Consider the following 23,348-nt stretch of genomic DNA (forward strand, 5'->3'; position numbering starts at 1 on the left):
CTGAGACAAGAGAAACCCATAGATAGTCTTAGAGAACCAAATCTTGAGCGAAGTTGTGAATCAAACAGCTGATTGAGTTATATATCATTATTCATATAACGATCTAAAGGAAGGGGTATCCATGTATCAACTGTCCAACCATCCCATCCATACATAAATCCATCCCAGCCCATGCAAGTGTCAAAATAAAAATACATGGATTGAATTGGTTAAGTTCTTTTTATTGATGGCTGATTAATGATCTCTCTCAAATCCATTGGATTGTGATATTATTAGTCTTAGGTTTTATATTGGGTCTAACTCATCTTTGCAAAACCGGTTTGTAAGGTGAGGGTGCCCAAACTTTATAAATACTACACGGGCCATATCTCGAGACAACTTGAGACTAAATCTACCCCTTCACACCCAATAAAGTGAAGGTGTTGGAGGCTTCAATGAAGACAACTCAAATGCCACAATTACACAGCTAGGGGCTGACACCAATAGAGGTTTCAACATTAATTGCTGCAAATAGATTCATAATGGGGTTGATCCTTCTATCGAGTTCACCTTGGAAGGATTTTAGACGACTTGTTTTCCTTCTCGATCAATCTAACCATCTTACGTGGAAGTAATTTCGAGTTCTTTTTGTTGATAGTCAAACTCAGTGCTATCAAATAACTTCAATGTTTTGTTGTCAAAATAGTTGGTGTCTCAATAATCCTCGAGTTTGGTTTATGTTGACTTCTATAGGTTCTTCTAATAAAGGTTCTGCCTTTTTAAGATAATAGATCATGTTTAAGAAAATCAAGCAATATTTTCTTCAAAATAGAAAATTTATAGCATGCGATTCATTGTCATCATTCACATAAAATGTGTGTTATGAGTACGGATAAATCATTTGCTTGTTTAAAATAGTGAAAATGTTATACATTGTGTGCTCTTTCCTATTCCAGTACCAATTATATATAAAGTTAAGCGTCTGCGTGATGGGAAAAGCTTTGCTACAAGGAAAGTGGATGCCATTCAAAAGGGAAATGTTATATTCACTTTGCTGGCTTCATTCCAGGTAATCCTCATTCTTCTTGACTTGGAGTAGGATAAATTTTCAGTCATTTCTATTTATTTATTTTGCTGTAAATCAGGTCAAGTTATGCGCTCTTTTTTCTTCATATATGCATTTTCTTATCATTCTTAAATGAATAGTGCATAATAACATATGAAATGCCATTTGGGAACACCAGATAGTGCAACCAAGCAGTTTAACTTAATATTTCTTAGTTCAGTCTAGTTACTGCTGGGAATTAAAAAATGAAATGCCATTTGGGAACACCCAGATAGTGCAACTATATAAAAGGAGGATGAACGGAGGGAACGGCATGCTTGAAGCCTTGAACGAAACGGACGGCTAGGTTAAAACAGCTTACAACTCAAAGGAAAGCCAAAAGCCCAAATTACCCTTAAAATATTCTAATTTTAAGGAGTAATTTTGAATTTTCAAGTGAAAAACAAGAAAGTGGCCCAGAATCCGCTCCGGGCTGCGACCCATGAAAAATCGTAGGAGCGCCTGCGACCCCATTCCGCGCCGCCACCGACCTTGCCTCCGCGGATAGCCTTGGCGTGGCTCCGCATCGCCAAGATAGCGGCGATCCAGGTCGCTATTGATTATCTAGATCCTTGATTGGATTTAGTTCTGCCAGGAATAGGAGTTTCAATGCAATATCCACAATTAGTAAATAAGATGCTGTCTAGAATTGTCAATCCAACCAGAAAAAATATAAACCCAGGAGTTTCTGTTTTTTGTATCAATATTTTAAGAAAGAAAACTACCGGTCAAACCATTGAGAGATATTTAGAGGTGAACAATCTATCTTTAAACTTTATTGGTGATAGGGAGTCATATTACCGACCCTATCTTCTGAGATATGGGCTCATTGTAGGTGCAGTTTCAGTTTTTCATGATTTAAAAATTTAACATGGTTGATGTTGCATATATGCAAAGATGCCAATCTTTGTCTTTAGTCGATTGGCACGTGTTCTTTCAGCATATATGCTCAAAGACTAGTTGATGGTTTCTACTTTATATTTGAGGTACATTTATTTATGTTATAACCTTAATTCTACAGAAGGAGGAATTAGGGTTTCAACACCAGGAAGTGCCTATGCCATCAGTCCCTACCCCAGATGAGGCAAGTAACACAATTTTTATTCAATAAAAAAAGGCCAAATGCTGCTATCAACGAAGTTTGGACTAATAGATTTTCCTCTCTTTGATAGCTTTTATCAATGGAGGAGTTACGAGAGCAACGTCTTACTGATCCTCGTCTTCCAAGGTACAATTTATTATCCTTCATATCCGGTTTGATGCAATAGTTTTCTATATTTGTTTATTTTTCATTTAAATCAATTCCAGATAAGGGTATGTGTCTATACGATGATTTTCTATGCTGTATTTACAAATTTGGTTGCTTCAGAACTTACCGGAACAAAGTTGCTACAGCTAAATTCATTCCCTGGCCTATAGAGATACGGTTCTGTGAACCTAGTCCTTCAACAAATCAGACCAAGTCTCCTCCTAGGTTAGCTGGGTGCTCTCTCCTAATATTTGCTTACATTTATACCAGTATTATATGCTATTTTTTATGGAAGATTTGGAAAGAGGACAAAGGAAAGCTTCAGTGGACCTTTAGGAATGCAGCAAATCTTTTGCTTTCCTTCCTTTGTAAATCATTTTCTCATAGCCTCTTTGGGATTCTTTATGGTACTGCATATCTACTAAACTTGTTTAAAATTTGAATGCAGTTTGAAATTCTGGTTTAGAGCAAAGGGAAAGTTGTCAGATGATGAGGCCTTGCATAGGTACATATCTTTTTGTTGTTGGATACTGTGTTTTCAAACAGTTTAGTGAAATTGGCAATTGCATGGAAAACTTGTTATGAGAAAGATTTTGATGGAAGAATTTGTTAAAATATAGATTGCGGAAAATTCGTTTTTATTGTACATATGCATCTAAGCTGAACCTATGTCAAATCCAAACCAACTATCTCATAAATTCAAACAATTGGCTTATCAATGGTCTTATATGAAACAATCTATGTATGGTTTGCATTGCAGGTGTGTGGCTGCATTTACTGCTGATCTAGTATCTGTTCATGCAAGTATGAATCCCCACCGCCAGAGGGGTTTAAAGATTGATGTCATGAGTTTGGACCACTCGTAAGTATCATTGTCCTTTTGGTTGTATAATAGGCTATTTATATATTAAAATGATAAAATGTGAGGCATGCATAGCAAGTTTTCGAGCTTTCTAGCTTATTATTAGTATTTGACGTTTTCAATTTTTATTTTTCTTTCAGCATGTGGTTTCACAGACCTATAAGAGCTGATGACTGGGTGCTATTTGTGGTGAGTGTCTTCATTATTTTAAGAAACTAAACCTGCAACAACAAAATTGTGTGTGGTATGTGTTGTAAAGTTGTTAATGCCCTGAAACGATTTTGTTCTACAGATCTTTAGTCCTACCGCCTTTAATGCACGCGGCTTTGTTACAGGCCAAATGTTCAATCAGAAGGGAGAGGTAGAGGATTACATCACTTCATCTATTACCTCTATCTTTCTTTTCATGTGTTTGTGTGTTCTTTTCCTTGGTTCAGCTTGTTTAAGTTTATCCATTGTTGAATTGCAGCTTCTTATTTCATTCTTTCAAGAAGGCCTGGGTAGGAAGCGTATTCCCAAAAGATCAGCCACCAACTCTAAGTTATGAACTATTACCAAAAAAAGTATTAGAATTGCAAGTTTGGTCCCTTTATTTTTTTTATTAGTTTTGATCGATTTTGGTCTATTTTTGAAGTATTTTTTGGGGTTTTGTCCCCCACTCCATTTAAGTATTAATTTACATGACATTTGAAATTTGAAATGATGACGTGGCGTAAATTAATAGGCAAAAAGCAATTTCTACATCATTTTAATTTTTTTTATTGAATTAAATATGTTTGTGATTATCATAAATATCTCAAATTTTGTTTTTAGTTTGGCAAAATATTTTCTTCAAAGAATTATCTTCATAAATTTTTTTATCCACACTTTTGATTTTTCCTGCAACTCAGCGACGATTTTTACTACTTAACGATCGAATTAGTTACAATTTTAGCGATAGTTTATTACTTAACGACTGAATTAAGGACAATTTTAATGACTGTTTTAGTATTTAAGACAAAAAGTGTGTATTAAAGTTTTTAGGAGAATTGTTCTTTTAAAGTCTATAATGTCTATAATGTCTTTAGTGTTTAGAGATTCATCTCCAAACACATCTATTTTAGCTATTTCTCAGACCAAATTGAATATATATCCTTTTTACGTTAAAATTTAATTCGGAGATGCAACTTTGTATGTGAAAAAGTGCGTATGAAAATGCATCTTTCTAAACATCATTTATTCAAATGTTAGTGGATGGTCTAGAGATGCATCTCCGAACGTTTTTCTTTTATGTTCTGCGTCAGACCCTTCCCTCTTACTCCTTCATTTTCTCAAAAGTTTTAAAAAAACACATTTCACATTTCCCTCTCCCAACCATTGAAGCATCAATGGAGCTATTTCTCTTTCTTTCCAGCATCTCATAACATCTAAACTTCTCCCTCTCATTAATCAAATTCATTTGGTAAGTTTTTCAAATTTTATTTTCTTTTTTTGTTTTGATTTGTAGTTGTAAAGACAAAGTGTCATACAACATACGATATCAAGTTTCGATGATGACAACACGTCTACGAACAAATGCAACACATTACCCACCATATCCTTTTTCTCGTTATCCTAAAGCTACTATAATCATCAAAAACATATAGACAAAGTGTGATCATGACCAAATACATGAAAATCACTAATCACAGCTTTTTTGCAGATTTGAAGGCTTTGAGTCGACCATAGGGGTCAGCTCAAAGCTCACGGGTCGGCGCAAAGGCTCTGCCCAAACTGGAGGGAGTCAGCACAAAAACCCCTTGCGTCGACGCATAGGGTCGACGCTTAACTCACGGGTCGGCGCAAAAATCCCTGCGTCGACGCATGCAGTCGGCGCGTGCCCCACGGGTCAGCGCACGCCGACCCTATGGTCGACCGTTCGCGCGCAAACTCAGCCTTCTGAGTTATTTCAAAGTTTAAATTTCTGTTATGTTTGTTCGGTTTTGTCTGTTACTATAAATAGAAGTCAAAACACTTCTATTAACCAACATTTTGCTATTTTTGAGTACAAGTGTTCAAGGAAACAAGAAAGAGTGAAATAGTTGTCAAAGATTCATCATCTTCATCTTCAACAGTCCACAATACATCAACTGCACACAATAACTTTTGATGCGATTTGTGATAGTTTGAAGGTGATAAGGTTCGAGGTAGCGATTGAAGAATCGGGTTCGAGTTGAAGTCTTGGCAGGTTCTTTCTTGAATAAAACCATTAAGGTTTTATCCTCCAATACCGGTTTGTGTTTGGGGGTTTTTGGACGGGTTGCTTCATTATCTTTCAGCTGAGCGAAGGTAACTGATAAGAGAAAGTCTTCATCAGTTTAGTAGCGGAGTCGGTGTTTGAGTAGTGAAGTATCCGGGTTTGATTCGTTCGTGTTCGTGATCAGCCGGGCCAAGGGGTTGAAGAACGGAAGGTTCATCAACAAGTGGCAGGAAACGGAGGTCAAGCATCAACAATCAAAGGTCTTGATTCATCTTGAATCAAGGGGCAAGGAAAAGAAGTATCATTCAACATAGTGAAAATTCTGTTGTTTACATACTTTGCACTCCTTGTAAAAACGAATAAATCTCACAGGTGATATCTAATTAATCATCTCAATTCTATTTTTAGGATTGAGGGCAGACGTACCCCGAAGCGAGGACGGCGGGGGAACTGCCTCACCAAATCTCTGTCTCCTTTAATTTTCTGCATAATCTGTTTTTCAGCTTAAAATTTAAGTGATTTTAGTTTAAGCAATTTTTGCCAAACTTTGATATAAGTTGAGTAAGTAATTAAAACAGCTGTTGGAATACTAAGTACAATAACATATTGTACTAGGATAAATTGACTTACTTACTCAACTCAAATATCACTTGGAGTGTTTATGCACACCAAGTGTTTGTAAAATTGCCTAAGCCAAAGTTGCCTTAAGTTTGCACTGAGTTTCAATTTGGTATTTTGGTTCATTGGAACTGGGCTTGCTAGTAAGTGAACTCTATCATTGATTGTGATACTAGTGTAGCGAATTGTATCTCGTTTTATCTCTTATCCATTAGCTTAACGCATATCCGGTCTTCCAATAACGGTTCGTTTTTAGACTAAATTTTCCTCGGTCGCTTCCGCACCTAAAACATTTTTAAAACCAATTTTTCGTTTAAATTGGTAGCGCCGACTCAAGTTTTTAACTGGGATCTATTCAACCCCCCCTTCTAGATCCGTGCCATAGTCTAACAAGTGGTATCAGGAGCTCCGGTTCACGCCGTGCTTCAAAATACAACGTTGATAGAAAATGGCTAACGAACCTAAAGGGGCTTACAATAGAGCTCCCGTTTTCAATGGTGAAAATTATAGTTATTGGAAAGACTGTATGCGGGTGCACATAAATTCCATAGATAGAAAAATATGGAATGTTATTCTCAATGGTCCAATTGAAATAACCATGACCAATGAGAATAATGAAATAGTGCCTAAGCCCGAAGCACAATGGACCGATGATGATGAAAAGAAATACAACTATGATTGGAAAGCCAAAAACATCTTAATCTCCTCATTAGGGGTAGACGAATACTATCGTGTATCCCATTGTCCTACTGCTAAGGCCATGTGGGATTCACTTCAAATTGCCCATGAGGGGACGAACGATGTTAAATTGGCTAGAATCAATACACTAACGCAAGAGTTTGATCTCTTTTTCATGGAGCAAGGGGAAACCATTGCCGACATGCAAAAGAGATTCACTCATCTAATCAATCGATTACATTCACTAGGTAAACCTATTTCCAATGATGTTGCTACTAATAAAATCTTAAGATGTCTTAACAGGGAATGGCAGCCGAAAGTGACCGCCATCAAAGAGGCAAACGATCTTACCATATTGGACTTAACAACATTGTTCGGCAAACTACAAGAGCACGAACAAGTTCTATTAAGCTTGGAACAACATGAAAAGAAAGATAAGAAAGACAAAGCCAAGGTGAGCGAAAAGAAATCAATAGCTCTAAAGACTTCCTCCTCAAAGTCTCAAGCAAAAGAGCAAAGTGATTATTCATCAAGTGACGAAGAAGAAGAGGACAAGAGTGAAGATATGGGGCTGTTCGTCAAACGCTACAACCGTTACGTGAGAAAGAACGACATCCAACATTCCGAGAAGAACTTAGTTAACTTCCGGAAGCAATCTAGGTTCTCCAAAAATGATGACTCCAAAGGAAAAACAACTAGAGGGTCGTGCTACAAGTGTGGAAAGCCGGGTCACTACAAACCGGACTGTCCGATGAACAAAAAGACAAAAGAAAAAGATTCATACAAATCACATAAGAAACCATCAAAGCCAAGGAGGGCATACATTGCTTGGGAAAGCGATAGCGACTCCTCCGATGATGAAAGCTCCAGTGATGAAGATGAAAATGCAAATCTATGTCTCTCTGCTCATCAAATGAATAAGAAGAAACAGGTACGACATGCTAAATATGAAAATTCCTCTAGTATGTCTCATCATGAATTGCAAACTGTTTTTGAAACTTTACACTGTGAAGCAAAAGAGGCCTTTAAAAGGCTTGCCTCAAATAAGAAATTTTTTTCTCATTTAGAACAAAAAATTCAAGAATCCGAAAGGAAACTTGAGGCACTTAAGGCTTCTATAGTGGAAAGCACAAAAACTAGTTATGAGGACCTTAAAAGTAGAATGATGAACTTTGGGTGTGATACTTGTTACATTTGGCAAAGTGAAGTAAGGAACCTAAAAGCCAAACTTAACAAGGCTCTCGAGCCCAAGATTACTTTTGCTATTGATAAATCTAATTTTCGATCAAGTATGGTTAATCCATATCAAAAATATAAATATGTTATAAAGGATGAAGACAGCAAAAGTAATCAAAATGAAAAGTTCTCTTGTCTTTATTGTTGCAAGAAAGGTCATTCCATTGCTAAGTGCAGATTTAGGAGATTTTTGGTTCCTAAAGGCATTTATCAATGGGTGCCCAAATGCAACCATCTTGTTCCTCAACACTCAGGACCCAATAAGCCATTGGGTACCTTCTTTTGTTAATTATCTTATCACAGGTACAATGCCTCGAGACTACCGAGAGAAGATGGGTTCTCGATAGTGGATGCTCAAGGCATATGTCAGGAGACATATCTCTCTTCATTGACTTCGTGGCTAAGAAGAAGGGGTATGTAACTTATGGTGACAACAACCGAGGAGCAATACTTGGTAAAGGTAGTGTAGGTAATCCCTCTTCCACTACTATTTCTGACGTATTGCTTGTCGAAGGTCTTAAACATAACCTACTTAGCATCAGCCAGTTATGTGACAAAGGATTCAATGTATCGTTCTCAAAAGATTGTTGCAAAATTGTGCATACTGATGATAAGAAGAGCATGTTTAATGGTCTTCGTGTGAACAATGTCTATATGCTTGACTTAAATGAAGTATCTTTAACAAGTGACAAATGTCTTGTAACAATGAATGAAGATTCATGGTTATGGCATAGACGTTTAGCACATGTTAATTTCGACTTACTTAACAAAATAGTCTCAAAAGATCTAGTCCTAGGTCTCCCCAAAATTAAGTTCACCAAGGATCACCTTTGTGATGCTTGTCAAAAGGGGAAGCAAACGAGGATCTCTTTTAAATCCAAAAACATCGTTTCAACAACGAGACCTCTCGAGCTTCTCCATATGGATTTATTCGGGCCATCTAGGATTAAGAGTCTAGGAGGAAACTATTACGGTTTCGTAATAGTGGACGACTTTTCTCGATTTTGTTGGACTATTTTCTTAGTAAGTAAGAGTGACACATTCGCCGCCTTTGAACGATTTGCTAAGCTTTCCCAAAATAAACTAAATACAAACATAGTTGCGATTAGAAGCGATCATGGAGGTGAATTTGAAAATCACCTATTTGAAGAATATTGCGGTAACCATGGTATTGATCATAACTTCTCCGCTCCACGTACTCCTCAACAAAATGGGGTTGTGGAGCGTAAAAATCGAATTTTGGAAGAATTGGGAAGAACAATGATCAATGAAAGTGGCTTACCAAAATATTTTTGGGCTGACGCCATTAGTACGGCTTGTTACGTTTTGAATAGGGTGCTCATTCGCCCCATTCTAAAGAAAACACCGTATGAACTTTTAAAAGGGCGAAAGCCAAATGTTTCTCACCTGCATGTCTTTGGTTGCAAATGTTTTGTGTTAAACAATGGAAAGGAAAGCTTAGGGAAATTCGATTCTAAGGCCGACGAAGGTATCTTCCTCGGATACTCTCAATCTAGCAAAGCATATAGAATATACAACAAGCGATTACTTACTGTAGAAGAGTCTGTACACGTTACTTTTGATGAATCCAATCCGAGAAATGTCGGAAAGGGTAGTGTTTTTCATGGTGCAGGTACATCTACCGAAGACATACTCAAAGGTGACGAGCCGGGGATTGATCAAACCGACATAGTCAAAATTGAGGAGGACAAAGATGTACACCATGATGAAACAGAAGTAGATCATCCGCCTTCAAACGATGATCTTCCTCAAGCTTGGAAGTCCTCCAAAGACCATCCAATCGACAACATTATCGGAGATATCTCAAAGGGTGTAACAACTCGATCTAAGATAAGTAATTTCTGTTATCACTTCGCTTTCGTTTCGCAGATGGAACCTAAAAACCCTAAAGAAGCCCTACTCGATGAACACTGGTTTTTATCAATGCAGGAGGAACTTAATCAGTTCACCAGAAATGAGGTTTGGGACCTTGTCCCTCCTCCGCGAGATCATCGAGTAATCGGCACCCGATGGGTGTTTAGGAACAAGCTGGACGAAAACGGGGTAATAACCCGTAATAAGGCGTGTTTAGTCGCGCAAGGGTATAACCAAGAGGAAGGCATCGACTATGAGGAAACTTATGCGCCGGTTGCCCGACTCGAGGCTATACGCCTTCTCCTTGCCTTCGCCTGTGCAAAGGATTTTAAGCTATTCCAAATGGATGTTAAGAGCGCTTTCCTTAACGGTCACATTAATGAAGAAGTTTACGTCGCACAACCTCCGGGTTTCGAATCCCATGAGTATCCTGATCATGTTTATAAACTGAAAAGGGCCTTGTATGGTCTCAAACAAGCTCCTAGAGCTTGGTATGAGAGACTAAGCAAGTTCCTACTAGATCAAGGTTACTCAAGAGGAAAGGTTGACACAACCCTCTTCATTAAACGTCAAGGAAAGCACTTGATATTAGTGCAAATTTATGTAGATGATATCATTTTTGGATCTACTAACATGAATCTTGTGAGAGAGTTTTCTGACCTTATGCAGGGCGAGTTCGAAATGAGCATGATGGGGGAGCTCACATACTTCCTCGGTCTGCAAATCAAACAGCTCAAAGAAGGAACCTTCGTGAGCCAGACAAAGTATTGTTTGGACCTTATCAAGAGATTTGACATGGCAAAAGCTAAGGCCATAGACACCCCCATGCCTACGTGTACCAACTTGAACAAAGATGAAGACGGTAAGGAAGTAGATGTGAAACGGTATAGAGGTATGATTGGTTCACTCCTTTATCTTACTGCTTCCCGTCCCGATATTATGTTTAGCGTATGCATGTGTGCAAGATATCAATCATGTCCCAAGGAATCCCATTTAAAAGCCGTTAAACGGATACTTCGATATTTATCCGGTACTCCGAAGTATGGTCTATGGTATTCCAAAGGAAATGATTGTTCCTTGGTAGGTTTTTCCGATTCCGACTTTGCTGGTTGCAAATCGGATAGGAAAAGCACAAGTGGCACTTGTCACCTATTTTCAAACTCTTTGGTTAGTTGGCATAGCAAGAAACAAGTTTCTGTTGCCTTGTCAACCGCCAAAGCGGAATACGTTGCCGCCGGTAGTTGTTGTGCCCAAATCCTATGGATTAAGCAACAACTATTGGATTTCAACCTCAAACTTGATCGTATTCCCATCTTTTGTGACAACACGAGTGCTATTAACCTGACCAAGAATCCTGTGCTACATTCCCGCACCAAACATATCGAAATTCGACACCACTTTCTTCGGGATCATGTAGAGAAAGGTGACATCGTGTTTGAACACGTAAATACTGAAAATCAACTAGCGGACATTTTCACAAAGCCGCTAGCCACTGAACCTTTCTTTCATATTCGCCGAGAACTTGGCATTCTCGATATTTCGGAACGGACACTATAATCTGCTGTTTACATTACTACACTTAAAACCTTAATACTGTACTTCTGACAATTCTATGTTGTTGTAAGCACATGTCTACTGTTCACTAAGTTACTACGGCATTAAGGTGATATTGTTCCTCTTCCCCTCTCTGCAAAATCTCATGACTGCAATAATTCTATCTCAAAATGATAGTGTTTATATATATACGCCTGATATATCTCTTTGGTTGTGTATTGCTGTATGTGGTGTTAATTATGCATCAAACTGGTCATTGCATGTGCTGAGTAGTGAAAAATGAAAATTTTAAACTGTATGAGTCGACCGCAGCAGGGCTATGGTCGACGCATGATTAAATAACTTTTGCAATTTCTTTAAAATCAAACAGTATGCGTCGACGCATACAGGGGTATGGTCGACGCATCGCTCAAAGATTTCGTTTTTTTGCAGAAAAATTTTAAATCATCTCTCATGCATTCACATCATTAAATGTGAAATTACATTCCATTATCTTTCAAACTACCCACTACTTTGTAACTTGCATCTACCTAGTGGCTATTGCTCTTTGATCTTCCATCTTCCCAAAACCCTAACCTTTCCACTATAAATTGGGAAAAACCCCTCTTTAGAGGAATCACTCTCAAAACCCTCATTAAATCCTCTCTCTGTATCCAAACACTAAATCTCAAACCCACTCAAATGGCTTCCTCATCACGCAGACCCTCCGGCAAAAGACCCCGAGAATCATCCGGTGCATCTCTTCCCGTATCTGCTGTATCACTCGTTCCACCTGCTCGTGTCGAAATGTTCAACAAAGACATCGGTAAACGAGGAGTTGTGCAACAACACGCGTTCTATAGACTTGAAGCTGAACGCATGCACTTACCGGAAGTCCTGTCTCTGCTGCAGCATCAAGGACTCATCAACTTCTTGGAGTGCAACACTCAATACAGTGAAGACCTTGTCCGAGTCTTCTACTCCGGTCTTCATGAGAACTTTCGCGGACACAAGCTTTCCTCCAAAGTTGGCTCTACAAAGGTATCAATTAAATCAAATTTCTGGAACAAATATTTTGATTTGTCTGAAGATGATGCTGGAAATCCCCTGCCTGAGGTGACTGATTCTCACCACATAGATGGCTATGAGTTTAAGAGTGCATTAAATGACATGTTGGAACGGCCATATTCTGATGATTTTGTGCAGAGTGACTTGTTCCCACGAACCGTCACTGCGGGCAAACTGAGCGCCGGGGAAAGAATTCTCCAATGGATTGTCTCACGCATCCTGCGGCCCAAGAAGGGCGGTCTCTCCAGAGTCGAACAGTCGGAGGTGCATTTGATCTACATTCTGAAAAATAAGATAAAAATCAACTGGCCATACTACATTGCTAGTAGAATGTATAATCTTCGGGATTCCGGACGAGGAACTGCTCTCGCCTACGGATCCTTCATCCAAGAAGCCCTTACAACAGCCAATGTTAGTCATCCGTCTTTCCCGTTAACATCAATCACACCTGACAAAGAATTTAGCACAAAAACCATGTCTATGATGGGATATATATGGTGCAAGGAGCGGAAGAAATATAAGTTTGTTAGAAGAGGATACGTTCCTCCAAGGGCTGACAGTGATGAAAGCGAAGAACAGGACGATGAAGTGGAAAATGAAGAAGAAGAAGAAGAAGAAGAAGAAGAAGCAAGGCACGATAATGCTCACAATGGTGGAGACGACAGTCCTTCACCCATTGGCACACACGACTACTCCGGCTCTGCTTGGGTACAGCAGCCGGATACATATGAAGAAGCTGTTCCACGATGGGGTGGCTGGGGTGAATGGCAACATACGGGTTGGACAACTCGACGTGAATCTTACCAACCGTATCACCATCCTGAGGAAGAATTTCTTCCATCCCCTCCACATCCTGTTGACTCTTCAGACCTGTTGGAGATGATGCAAAGCATGCAACTTGCCCAACAAACCTTCATGGAATCCCAGGATGACCGACTTGCTCAAATTACCAGTCAACTTCAAACCCAAAATGAGCGGATCGAAAACTTCTCCACAAGCCTAAATGAACGATATGCAGATTTGGATAGGCAGGTCACAGGGAGTCTTAGGCATCTGGAAGGTGTTTGTGATTACCTAGAAACTCTGGCTGACCCTAGCAGAAACCCAGGCGTATGCTACCATCCCGGCCACCGTCACTTAAGACAATAGCCATTCATATGCACTTACATGTTGCTTGTTGTTTTTGCATGTATTTTGTTTTGCTTTGCCCGTTTATGCACCACAACTTCCTTATGTATTTTCTCCTTCTTAATTAATGACTATTGTTAAGAAATGATATTTGTGTGATATTATTTCGTTGGTATCTATATTTCTACTACTGCCTGTGAATTTATCGTTGCAATCTTGAATAATTACTCTGTCTCTCTTTTTGATGTTGTCAAAGGGGGAGAAAAATGCTGACATGCTGACAAACTAATAGTCTGACAAACTGCAAATGGCCTTATCTGACAAACTGCAAATGGCCTTATCTGACAAACTACAAATGGCCTTAGATTACAAAAGAAAGGGGGAGTGTGCAAAATGTGTCAATACGGCATGATGTTCGTCACGCTGAGCTATACGGGTTGTCATCATCAAAAAGGGGGAGTATGTAAAGACAAAGTGTCATACAACATACGATATCAAGTTTCGATGATGACAACACGTCTACGAACAAATGCAACACATTACCCACCATATCCTTTTTCTCGTTATCCTAAAGCTACTATAATCATCAAAAACATATAAACAAAGTGTGATCATGACCAAATACATGAAAATCACTAATCACAGCTTTTTTGCAGATTTGAAGGCTTTGAGTCGACCATAGGGGTCAGCTCAAAGCTCACGGGTCGGCGCAAAGGCTCTGCCCAAACTGGAGGGAGTCAGCGCAAAAACCCCTTGCGTCGACGCATAGGGTCGACGCTTAACTCACGGGTCGGCGCAAAAATCCCTGCGTCGACGCATGCAGTCGGCGCGTGCCCCACGGGTCAGCGCACGCCGACCCTATGATCGATCGTTCGCGCGCAAACTCAGCCTTCTGAGTTATTTCAAAGTTTAAATTTCTGTTATGTTTGTTCGGTTTTGTCTGTTACTATAAATAGAAGTCAAAACACTTCTATTAACCAACATTTTGCTATTTTTGAGTACAAGTGTTCAAGGAAACAAGAAAGAGTGAAATAGTTGTCAAAGATTCATCATCTTCATCTTCAACAGTCCACAATACATCAACTGCACACAATAACTTTTGATGCGATTTGTGATAGTTTGAAGGTGATAAGGTTCGAGGTAGCGATTGAAGAATCGGGTTCGAGTTGAAGTCTTGGCAGGTTCTTTCTTGAATAAAACCATTAAGGTTTTATCCTCCAATACCGGTTTGCGTTTGGGGGTTTTTGGACGGGTTGCTTCATTATCTTTCAGCTGAGCGAAGGTAACTGATAAGAGAAAGTCTTCATCAGTTTAGTAGCGGAGTCGGTGTTTGAGTAGTGAAGTATCCGGGTTTGATTCGTTCGTGTTCGTGATCAGCCGGGCCAAGGGGTTGAAGAACGGAAGGTTCATCAACAAGTGGCAGGAAACGGAGGTCAAGCATCAACAATCAAAGGTCTTGATTCATCTTGAATCAAGGGGCAAGGAAAAGAAGTATCATTCAACATAGTGAAAATTCTGTTGTTTACATACTTTGCACTCCTTGTAAAAACGAATAAATCTCACAGGTGATATCTAATTAATCATCTCAATTCTATTTTTAGGATTGAGGGCAGACGTACCCCGAAGCGAGGACGGCGGGGGAACTGCCTCACCAAATCTCTGTCTCCTTTAATTTTCTGCATAATCTGTTTTTCAGCTTAAAATTTAAGTGATTTTAGTTTAAGCAATTTTTGCCAAACTTTGATATAAGTTGAGTAAGTAATTAAAACAGCTGTTGGAATACTAAGTACAATAACATATTGTACTAGGATAAATTGACTTACTTACTCAACTCAAATATCACTTGGAGTGTTTATGCACACCAAGTGTTTGTAAAATTGCCTAAGCCAAAGTTGCCTTAAGTTTGCACTGAGTTTCAATTTGGTATTTTGGTTCATTGGAACTGGGCTTGCTAGTAAGTGAACTCTATCATTGATTGTGATACTAGTGTAGCGAATTGTATCTCGTTTTATCTCTTATCCATTAGCTTAACGCATATCCGGTCTTCCAATAACGGTTCGTTTTTAGACTAAATTTTCCTCGGTCGCTTCCGCACCTAAAACATTTTTAAAACCAATTTTTCGTTTAAATTGGTAGCGCCGACTCAAGTTTTTAACTGGGATCTATTCAACCCCCCCTTCTAGATCCGTGCCATAGTCTAACAGTAGTTAGCTTTTTAGGATACACATTTGATGTTTTAGACACTTTAGGTGGTAGTGTAAACGAAATAGGTAGGTTAGAACAACATGCAATGAGGTGTTTTTGGGACTCGTGGGGCAAAAAATGACGTGTATGCCATGGGACAATCACAAGTTTGTCTGGAGATGCATCTCCAGATTTGCTCTACATTATTTTCGGAGATACATCTCCTAATTTGTCTCAGTCAAAAAGATTGAGACATTTTGTGAATTTCTCTGGGCATGCTGTTTATATTTGTCTATGTTTTATAACGCAGATGCAATGGTTGAAGATAACACTGATCGATTTGGCTCAAGCATGTGTCCTAAACCGTGTCGGTACGATATGAGAGGCCGACAACGAGGACAATGAGGCCACGATTTACTGATAACTGACTCTCTCAAGCATCTCATGCATATGATGCAACAGAATTTGAGGATCTTGGGGCCCCTATTTACCTTGAAGCCCAGGAGGAAGCCGATCAGGATACCTCATTAGAGAGTTATCTAGGAGGGTCGTATGACACCTCCTTACTTTATAATAATGCAGAGCATGTTGCTAGACATGTCAAGAATGAAGAGATATGTTTCTTGTCTTTTGAAATACATATATTGTCAACAAATTAATCCATACTAATTACATTTTCTTTTTTCATGAGAGTGAGTGTTTGAAAATTATTAACCACTGCAAAAAGATACTAGTATTGCCACAACCCACTGATCGTTGGTTTGATAATGTTATTCGGTATTTCGGTCTTGATTGCTTATGTTCATCAACATTCTTGACCATAAACCATGACATGCATGCGGCTTTTGCAGAGATGTGGCACTCAGAGACGTCATATTTCCACCTACCTATAGGCGATATGACCATCACTTTGGATGACATCTTTTACCTCCTGCATATTTCCATCAGGGGAAAATTATTGGACCACGGGAGGATCGGACGGCAGCAAGGGGTCGATCTGACGGTCACCCTGTTGAGGGCTAACCCTGGTAATGAATCAGAGGAGGTAACTCTCACTAGAGGTGCTCATGCACGATTTAGCTTTTTGGAAACCCTTTATAATGATCATGTGAAGGGGGTTATGGATGCCGTAGGAGATGATGTGCAGGTTGAGTACCACCGACATTGCGCATTGATGTGTTACCTCTTGTTTTTGGTTGGCACGACCATGTTTGTGGATAAAAGTACAACATGTGTCAATGTGTATACCTTAAGTACTTCACAGACCTGAGTGTGATTCACAAGTACAACTGGGGGCCGTCTGTTTGGTCTACCTATACTCGAAGATGGACGAGACTTGTCTTTGGAAAACAAAGTAGATGACAGGGTGCTGCACACTGCTTACGGTAATTTCTTGTTACTAATATTTTCATAATTCATTTGTTACACTTGTTATTAATATTGTATTCAAACCATTTTTCCAGGATGATCATGTCCCACTTCCTTCGCATCACCCACTTTTGTTTTGTTAAGAGGAAATAGTGCGATCGAGCCATTTAGAGTCTTCCTGACTGTATGGTACCAGGTAACATTTGCTTCTTCCCATACGAGGGTCACCGCCATATACGTCAGTTTGACGTTATTTCCTTATACTTCGACTGGCTGGGATGTGGCGCATCTCTTATGTATGATTTTTCACTCTCCTTTAACTTTAATATAACTGAATTTTAGTTTGATTTTACGTTAATATAAGTTAATATAAGTTGACCTCACAAAAATTGATTTTTGGACAATGGTGTTGTTCTGATATGATTTAGGGAGGATTATGGAGATGCATCCCCAAAATAAATTTCACTTTGTATTTACCACTTTTTCAAAAACTTTCAAGAGATGCATCTCCGAATACACCAAATACCCATACAGAGATGCATCTTAGGATCACAATTTGGTAAAAAATACAGTGGATCCCAGAATAACGCACTTTGATTGTGATTTGCGTGCATTTTGAAGATGTATTTCCAGAGTGTGGTATACACATGTAAGAGTAAAAGAGTATTCCGTTATATTTGTAGTGGTCAACAATAATATATAATTCATATTAAATGTTTTGCATCAACACCCTTATCCAATATATACCAACTTAATTTTAGCTTGACTTAAATGCACTTTTGATCTTCTACTTTGATCTTTCTAATCTTTTAATCCCATTTAAAAAAAAAGCTTTTTAATCCCTATATTGAATATTTATAGAACTTTTTTGCCCCCTTCAGATATGCAGAGGTGGCAGTGATGTGTCAATGTTAGTTGGTGCTATGTCACATATTTTTGCCATGTCACATTAAAAAATAATTAATTTAAAAATATGATTTAATATAACTAATCAATTAAATATTATTTATTAAATAATTATTAGGTGCCACATGTCAAACATAATTGGAAAATGAATATTGAGTAAAAAATTTCTTTCCACGCTCTTAAAAAATGCTGAAGTCTTTTGCCATTGATTCATTGACACATGTCGCTCTTAATAATTGAATAAACATTTCTCAAATTAATAATTATATTAAATAGTTATAAAATTATTTTTATAAAAAAAATGACGTGACAAAATTTAGTGATGTGACACCACGTAGGATCTCTAGGTGCCACCTATATAAAATTGGAAGGGGTAAAAAAATCATAAAATATAAAAAAAGACCAAAAAAGTGATTTTTTTAAAAAAGAAGACTAAAAAATTATAAAAATTAAAATATGGGGACTAAAACTGCATTTAAGCCTATTGACTGGGATTTTAACTTGTCACCCCCCAATTATACATAGCACCCCCATACTTTCAAATTGCCAAACCTGCATTTGATTGAAAATTGAATGAAATTTTCGTTTAAAAATTTCAGTAGGCAAAAACGAAATTTTCGGTACAAACAATATTTTCGGTAGTGTATTGTAAATTTCCGGTAAGTACCAATTAATTCCGGAAATTTGAAATTTGAAATTTACTTGTTGATACCGAAAATTTTAACCAAAGTGAAATTTCCAATAGTGTTATTTGTTTGAATTTTTAAGCGCTTGGGATTTTATCGATAATTTTGGAGGGTTGTGATTGCACTAACAGTTTTGTATGGTCCGGAGTAAATGCAAAGTTGTATAAATAGGGGGGGTTACCTGTTGTTTGATAACTACATCTCAAAAAATGTCTCTTCCTCAAGTTTTGATTAAGGCAGAAGGGTACTTCAACGGAGCTTCACCTCCTGTAGAGTTCCAGCTTTCGGATGACACCACATCTTTCGTCGGTCTGACTTCCAAGTTGAATGAATTGTTGCCTTATACCGAAAACCGAAAGGTGAGAAAGATCGAGTTTCGTGCATATTGGATTGATACTAACGGGAGAGTGAAATACAATCTTATTGAGTTGAAGACCCATGAAAATGTGAAGGATATGTGGAGATCATTTTGCCGTAGGATAACAAAGGGGGCGATCGAGTTAGATGCTAAGATTTCAAGGTCTACCGACAACATAATGAAGATGATGAAACATCCAGAATCATTTGATAGTGTATATGTTTTCTTATTTATCACCGTTTTTTAAAGTTATGTTTAAGTTATGTAATCGATTATCAAATGTTAGTTTATGTTGGTGTTACATGAATGGAAGATCAAAAACATTATCTAATAAAAAAGTTTAAGATGAAGATGTTTGAGTAATATACATATAATAAATAATATGCAAAACATGTCGAAATAGTCCCCCACATACTATGTCTGCAGCCCGAGATAATCCAGTATAAACCTCGCCATTTGGGTTTACCAAACCCACGAGGTTATCCATAATAACTGCAATCATCTGGAGGTGCTGTCGGTCATCGACATCAACTGTAAGAGGCGGCAGCGGGACGTCATCAACATGTAATCCAACATTAGAAGGCCTAACATAATTTGTATCCTTAATAGGTGGGATGATGCGATGGTGTGATACAGTGAGGTATCACTCTAAGTAACCATCCTCACATTATGAGGGGTGCTGAACCGTAACTGCTCGATCTCTAATGGCACAACCAGAGTTGGTGAAGTTACTCTGAAACCACCAATCAATGCACGCAAGTGATATATCTGGAATTGGTCTTGGGATATTCTAAACATAACCATACTATCGCAGACACCTCTCCAGCAAATGCCTAACAACCATGGTCCCCCACTGCATATAACCTGAATATAATGAAGACTCCTCAAACTCACGGTGGAATCTATGATTAGTGTATGATGTCCATATGATATAATCTACAGTTAGCGCATCGAGCCTCCTCCTATACTCAGTAACACCATCAAGATGTGACTGCCTGTCCTTCCATCTCCTCGCCCGTGGGGCCCCTCACTGGGGAACACTACACCTTCCTGTCACATATGGTGGGAAAATGCTCATATATCCAGTATTGATATCAAAACACAGACACAACAAATAATAAATAAGACATGTTATTCGTAACAATTAAATAAGAAATCAACAACAAATAATAATTTCAAGTATATTTGTAATAAACTCAAATAACCAACAAGCTATTTGGTCTCAAATACTGTCGCCACTCCAAGTGTTGTATACAAAATGGTCAACACATCACACTCCCAAGCCTAACTGGTAACTTCGAGGCTACTAAACAGGCATACGTACCAGGCGTCGATATAAACACCTTACTTGTCCACAAATAGAGTACATGCTCCTAGATGTAGCATGTACTCCCTAACGACAACCTCATAACTCCCAACCGCTACAAGCTCGTCGTACGTCTTCCGCAGCCAAGACATACGAATGTGAGCGCCCCTGTTGATGCCAAACTCCTTCTGCACGGCCGCCTCAGAAACTCCCAAATCTCGTGCAACAGTCATACATGCAAGCGATATGCTAAGAACATGAGCCCTCCAGAATCTGCCGCCGATGGGGAGATAGAACAATGAGGAGACATAATCCAGAGTGATAATCATCTCCCCAAATGGAAGATGAAATAAAGATGTCTCCTTGTGTCGAGCATGGTTAGAGAGTAGTGGACAAAATCAAGGAGCAGTGGACGGTCCCGTGACAAACAAATATAAAATTTTTAGCATTTAGATTTAATGACACAATAATAAACAAATTAAAGTTAAACATAAAAGACATATATCTCTCCCCATCATAGTCGTAACGCCACATGGCCAACATACTCAGTAAGCACCAACCGGTCAATGGATCCTCCAGGGAATTCTCCGTTAGTGTGCATAGAGGGCTCGGTCGAGGGAGATGTAACCTCTGTGTCAGCAATAACATATGGGACCAGATCAACAACAATAACATCTGGCTGGACCACCTTAGTATCCACCTCATCAACAACCATCTCATCAACATCAACCTCCTTAGCAACAACCTCATCTGCAACAACAACATTTGACACTCCCACCTCACCTGCCACCTCATATCTGGGCTGATCAATTGACCGTACCTGTCGACATCTAGTGCTACGAGGTGCGCAGAACTGACCCTACTCAGCCAACCGTTTCCGGTGTGAACTAGTTGGAACCACTTGTCCAGTCCGTATTTGGGAAGACTCAGCCTCAACAGCCATAGCTTGATCTACCGCACAATCAATAACTTTGCATGCAATAATGACATCCTTGCCTCTACATTTCACTGCAAAAGAAGAAGAAAGAAAAATTAGCAACTACGGAAAATTTCAGAATTTCAAGTAAAAAACAAAGTTTTTATAACTATCGGAAATTATAAAATTTACGGTAAAAAATACAATATTTATTACTATCGAAAATTTCAGAATTTTCAGTAAAAAACTAAGTTTTTATAACTACCGAAAATTCTAAATTTTTTGGGAATTTCCATGGAATTTTGTACCAGAAATTTTGAAGTTTTTGGTTAAAATATTAGAATTAATATTAGAAAATTTGAAATTTCCGGTATAAAATCCCGGAAGTTATGACATTTACGGTAATAAACATATTATTTTTTTAAATTTTCGGTAGGATAATTCAAACCGCCCCAATCGCGCGTGGATCTTGTTAATTTAGAAATTAAGTGAAATAATTTTTCAAGGACATGAGGGTGTAAAGTGGGGGTGTCAAATTAAATACTTCTTTTAGCTTTTTATTTATAGAGTTCTTTTTAATTATTTTTAATGTATGACTTTTCTTGTCTTAATGGTGTTATTCCTTTTTTTTTCTTTCATTTTTTATTATTTTTTATTTAAAAATTAATTAAATCAATTATCACTTATAATTATTTATTAAATTAATAATAAATTAATTTTAATTTAAAGGTAAGAAAAATTCAATTCGATAAAAATTTATTCCTTCAACTTCTAGATATTATAAATAAATCTTGCCGGTACTAATTTATTTATTTTAAAATTTTCAAGTCTTCATAATTTATTTAAAATTTATTCTTAAAACCAGTTTTTAACAATTGATTTGTAAAAAATTATTTAAAAATTAAAAACCAAATTCAAAAACAGTTAACCTGTATGTTGTTGTTAACTATTGTAGACACGTTGACGAGTTGGTTCAGATGGTAGAAATGCTTCATTATCCATTCTAATGCTTTATTAAAAAGATTGGTTATTGGTTATTTCATATTTGGATAAAAATTTGACGATCAAGTAAGAGAAAATCATGTTACAATCTTGTTGCATGCTCAGCAGTTTTAATGAAACAAAATTGAAATTTAAGAGAAAAATTTCTTACATGGTTTTATATGTTCTCATTTGTATGCTTTCTTATTTTATATAATGATTTATATTATTAATAAATTTTAATTTATTTTAATTTATTATTTTTATATAATTTTAAATAAAAAATAATTTTAAATAATGTGAAAATTATTTTTTGCCACTTAATTTTCGTTACATCATCAATTCAAATGTCACCTGATACAAATTAACACTTTCATTGAATGAGAGATTAAAATCCAAAAAAACAAATTAAAAAAAGGATCAAAATCGCATATTTTAAAATAAGAAAATCAAAATAAAAAAAATTATAAAATTAAAAGACTAAAGTTGCAATTAAGCTAAAATATTATTGAAAAAGTTTTGAGTTAAATATAAGTAATAGAAGAAATCACCATTCTGGATGTGTTAGTAGTATTTGATACACATAATAGTTCGACCTTTATATCTTGAATAACTCAGACAATATTATTATTCATTTAATATATTAAATAATGACAATATTAGTGTGATGACCGCACTTAGTCTACCATTCAAATACTCGTCACCATTTAAAGAAACACGACTTGATTTGTAACAATTTTTTTATATATAATTCGATTGAAAATGATTGGGGCGGAAGTAATTTTCTCCTCCTTTCCCGAATATTCATGTGATGGCCGCTCTAGCATACCGTTTGAATATTCTTCAATCACTAAAAATTATTCAAACATATCAAACTTGTTTTCTCACCCTTGCGCGACTTCGAAAAACTTTTCATAAACGAGTATGCTTTATCCACATCGACATGAAATAAATAAAGGCTTCTGCCTCGAAGAGTGGGCAACAAGCTAGTTACTCGATATGTCTAAAGGATCATTCATTAAAAGCAATTAACCTGGAAATACGTAGGAGCAAGATTTTGAAATCTTGTCAGGCACACCTTTAATAAAAAAATT

At 37.5% G+C, this 23,348-nt stretch overlaps 1 protein-coding gene across 4 annotated transcripts in view; it reads left to right on the forward strand.

Annotated features, from left to right (window-relative positions):
• LOC127127088 (acyl-CoA hydrolase 2) overlaps positions 1-3,941 on the forward strand; it is a 28,926-nt gene extending 24,985 nt beyond the window's left edge. For all 4 annotated transcript variants that reach the window (XM_051056203.1, XM_051056201.1, XM_051056204.1 and 1 more), the window contains exons 9-17: positions 936-1,048; positions 2,106-2,168; positions 2,257-2,312; positions 2,454-2,558; positions 2,782-2,838; positions 3,094-3,195; positions 3,336-3,384; positions 3,488-3,556; positions 3,665-3,941. In XM_051056203.1, the coding sequence (XP_050912160.1) occupies positions 936-1,048; positions 2,106-2,168; positions 2,257-2,312; positions 2,454-2,558; positions 2,782-2,838; positions 3,094-3,195; positions 3,336-3,384; positions 3,488-3,556; positions 3,665-3,742 (692 nt within the window). In that variant the 3' untranslated portion in view covers positions 3,743-3,941. The remainder of the gene's footprint in view (positions 1-935; positions 1,049-2,105; positions 2,169-2,256; positions 2,313-2,453; positions 2,559-2,781; positions 2,839-3,093; positions 3,196-3,335; positions 3,385-3,487; positions 3,557-3,664) is intronic.
• The last annotated feature ends 19,407 nt before the right edge of the window (positions 3,942-23,348 follow it).

The sequence above is a fragment of the Lathyrus oleraceus genome, chromosome 3, assembly GCF_024323335.1.
Source record: "Lathyrus oleraceus cultivar Zhongwan6 chromosome 3, CAAS_Psat_ZW6_1.0, whole genome shotgun sequence".
NCBI classification, from domain to species: Eukaryota; Viridiplantae; Streptophyta; class Magnoliopsida; order Fabales; family Fabaceae; genus Lathyrus; species Lathyrus oleraceus.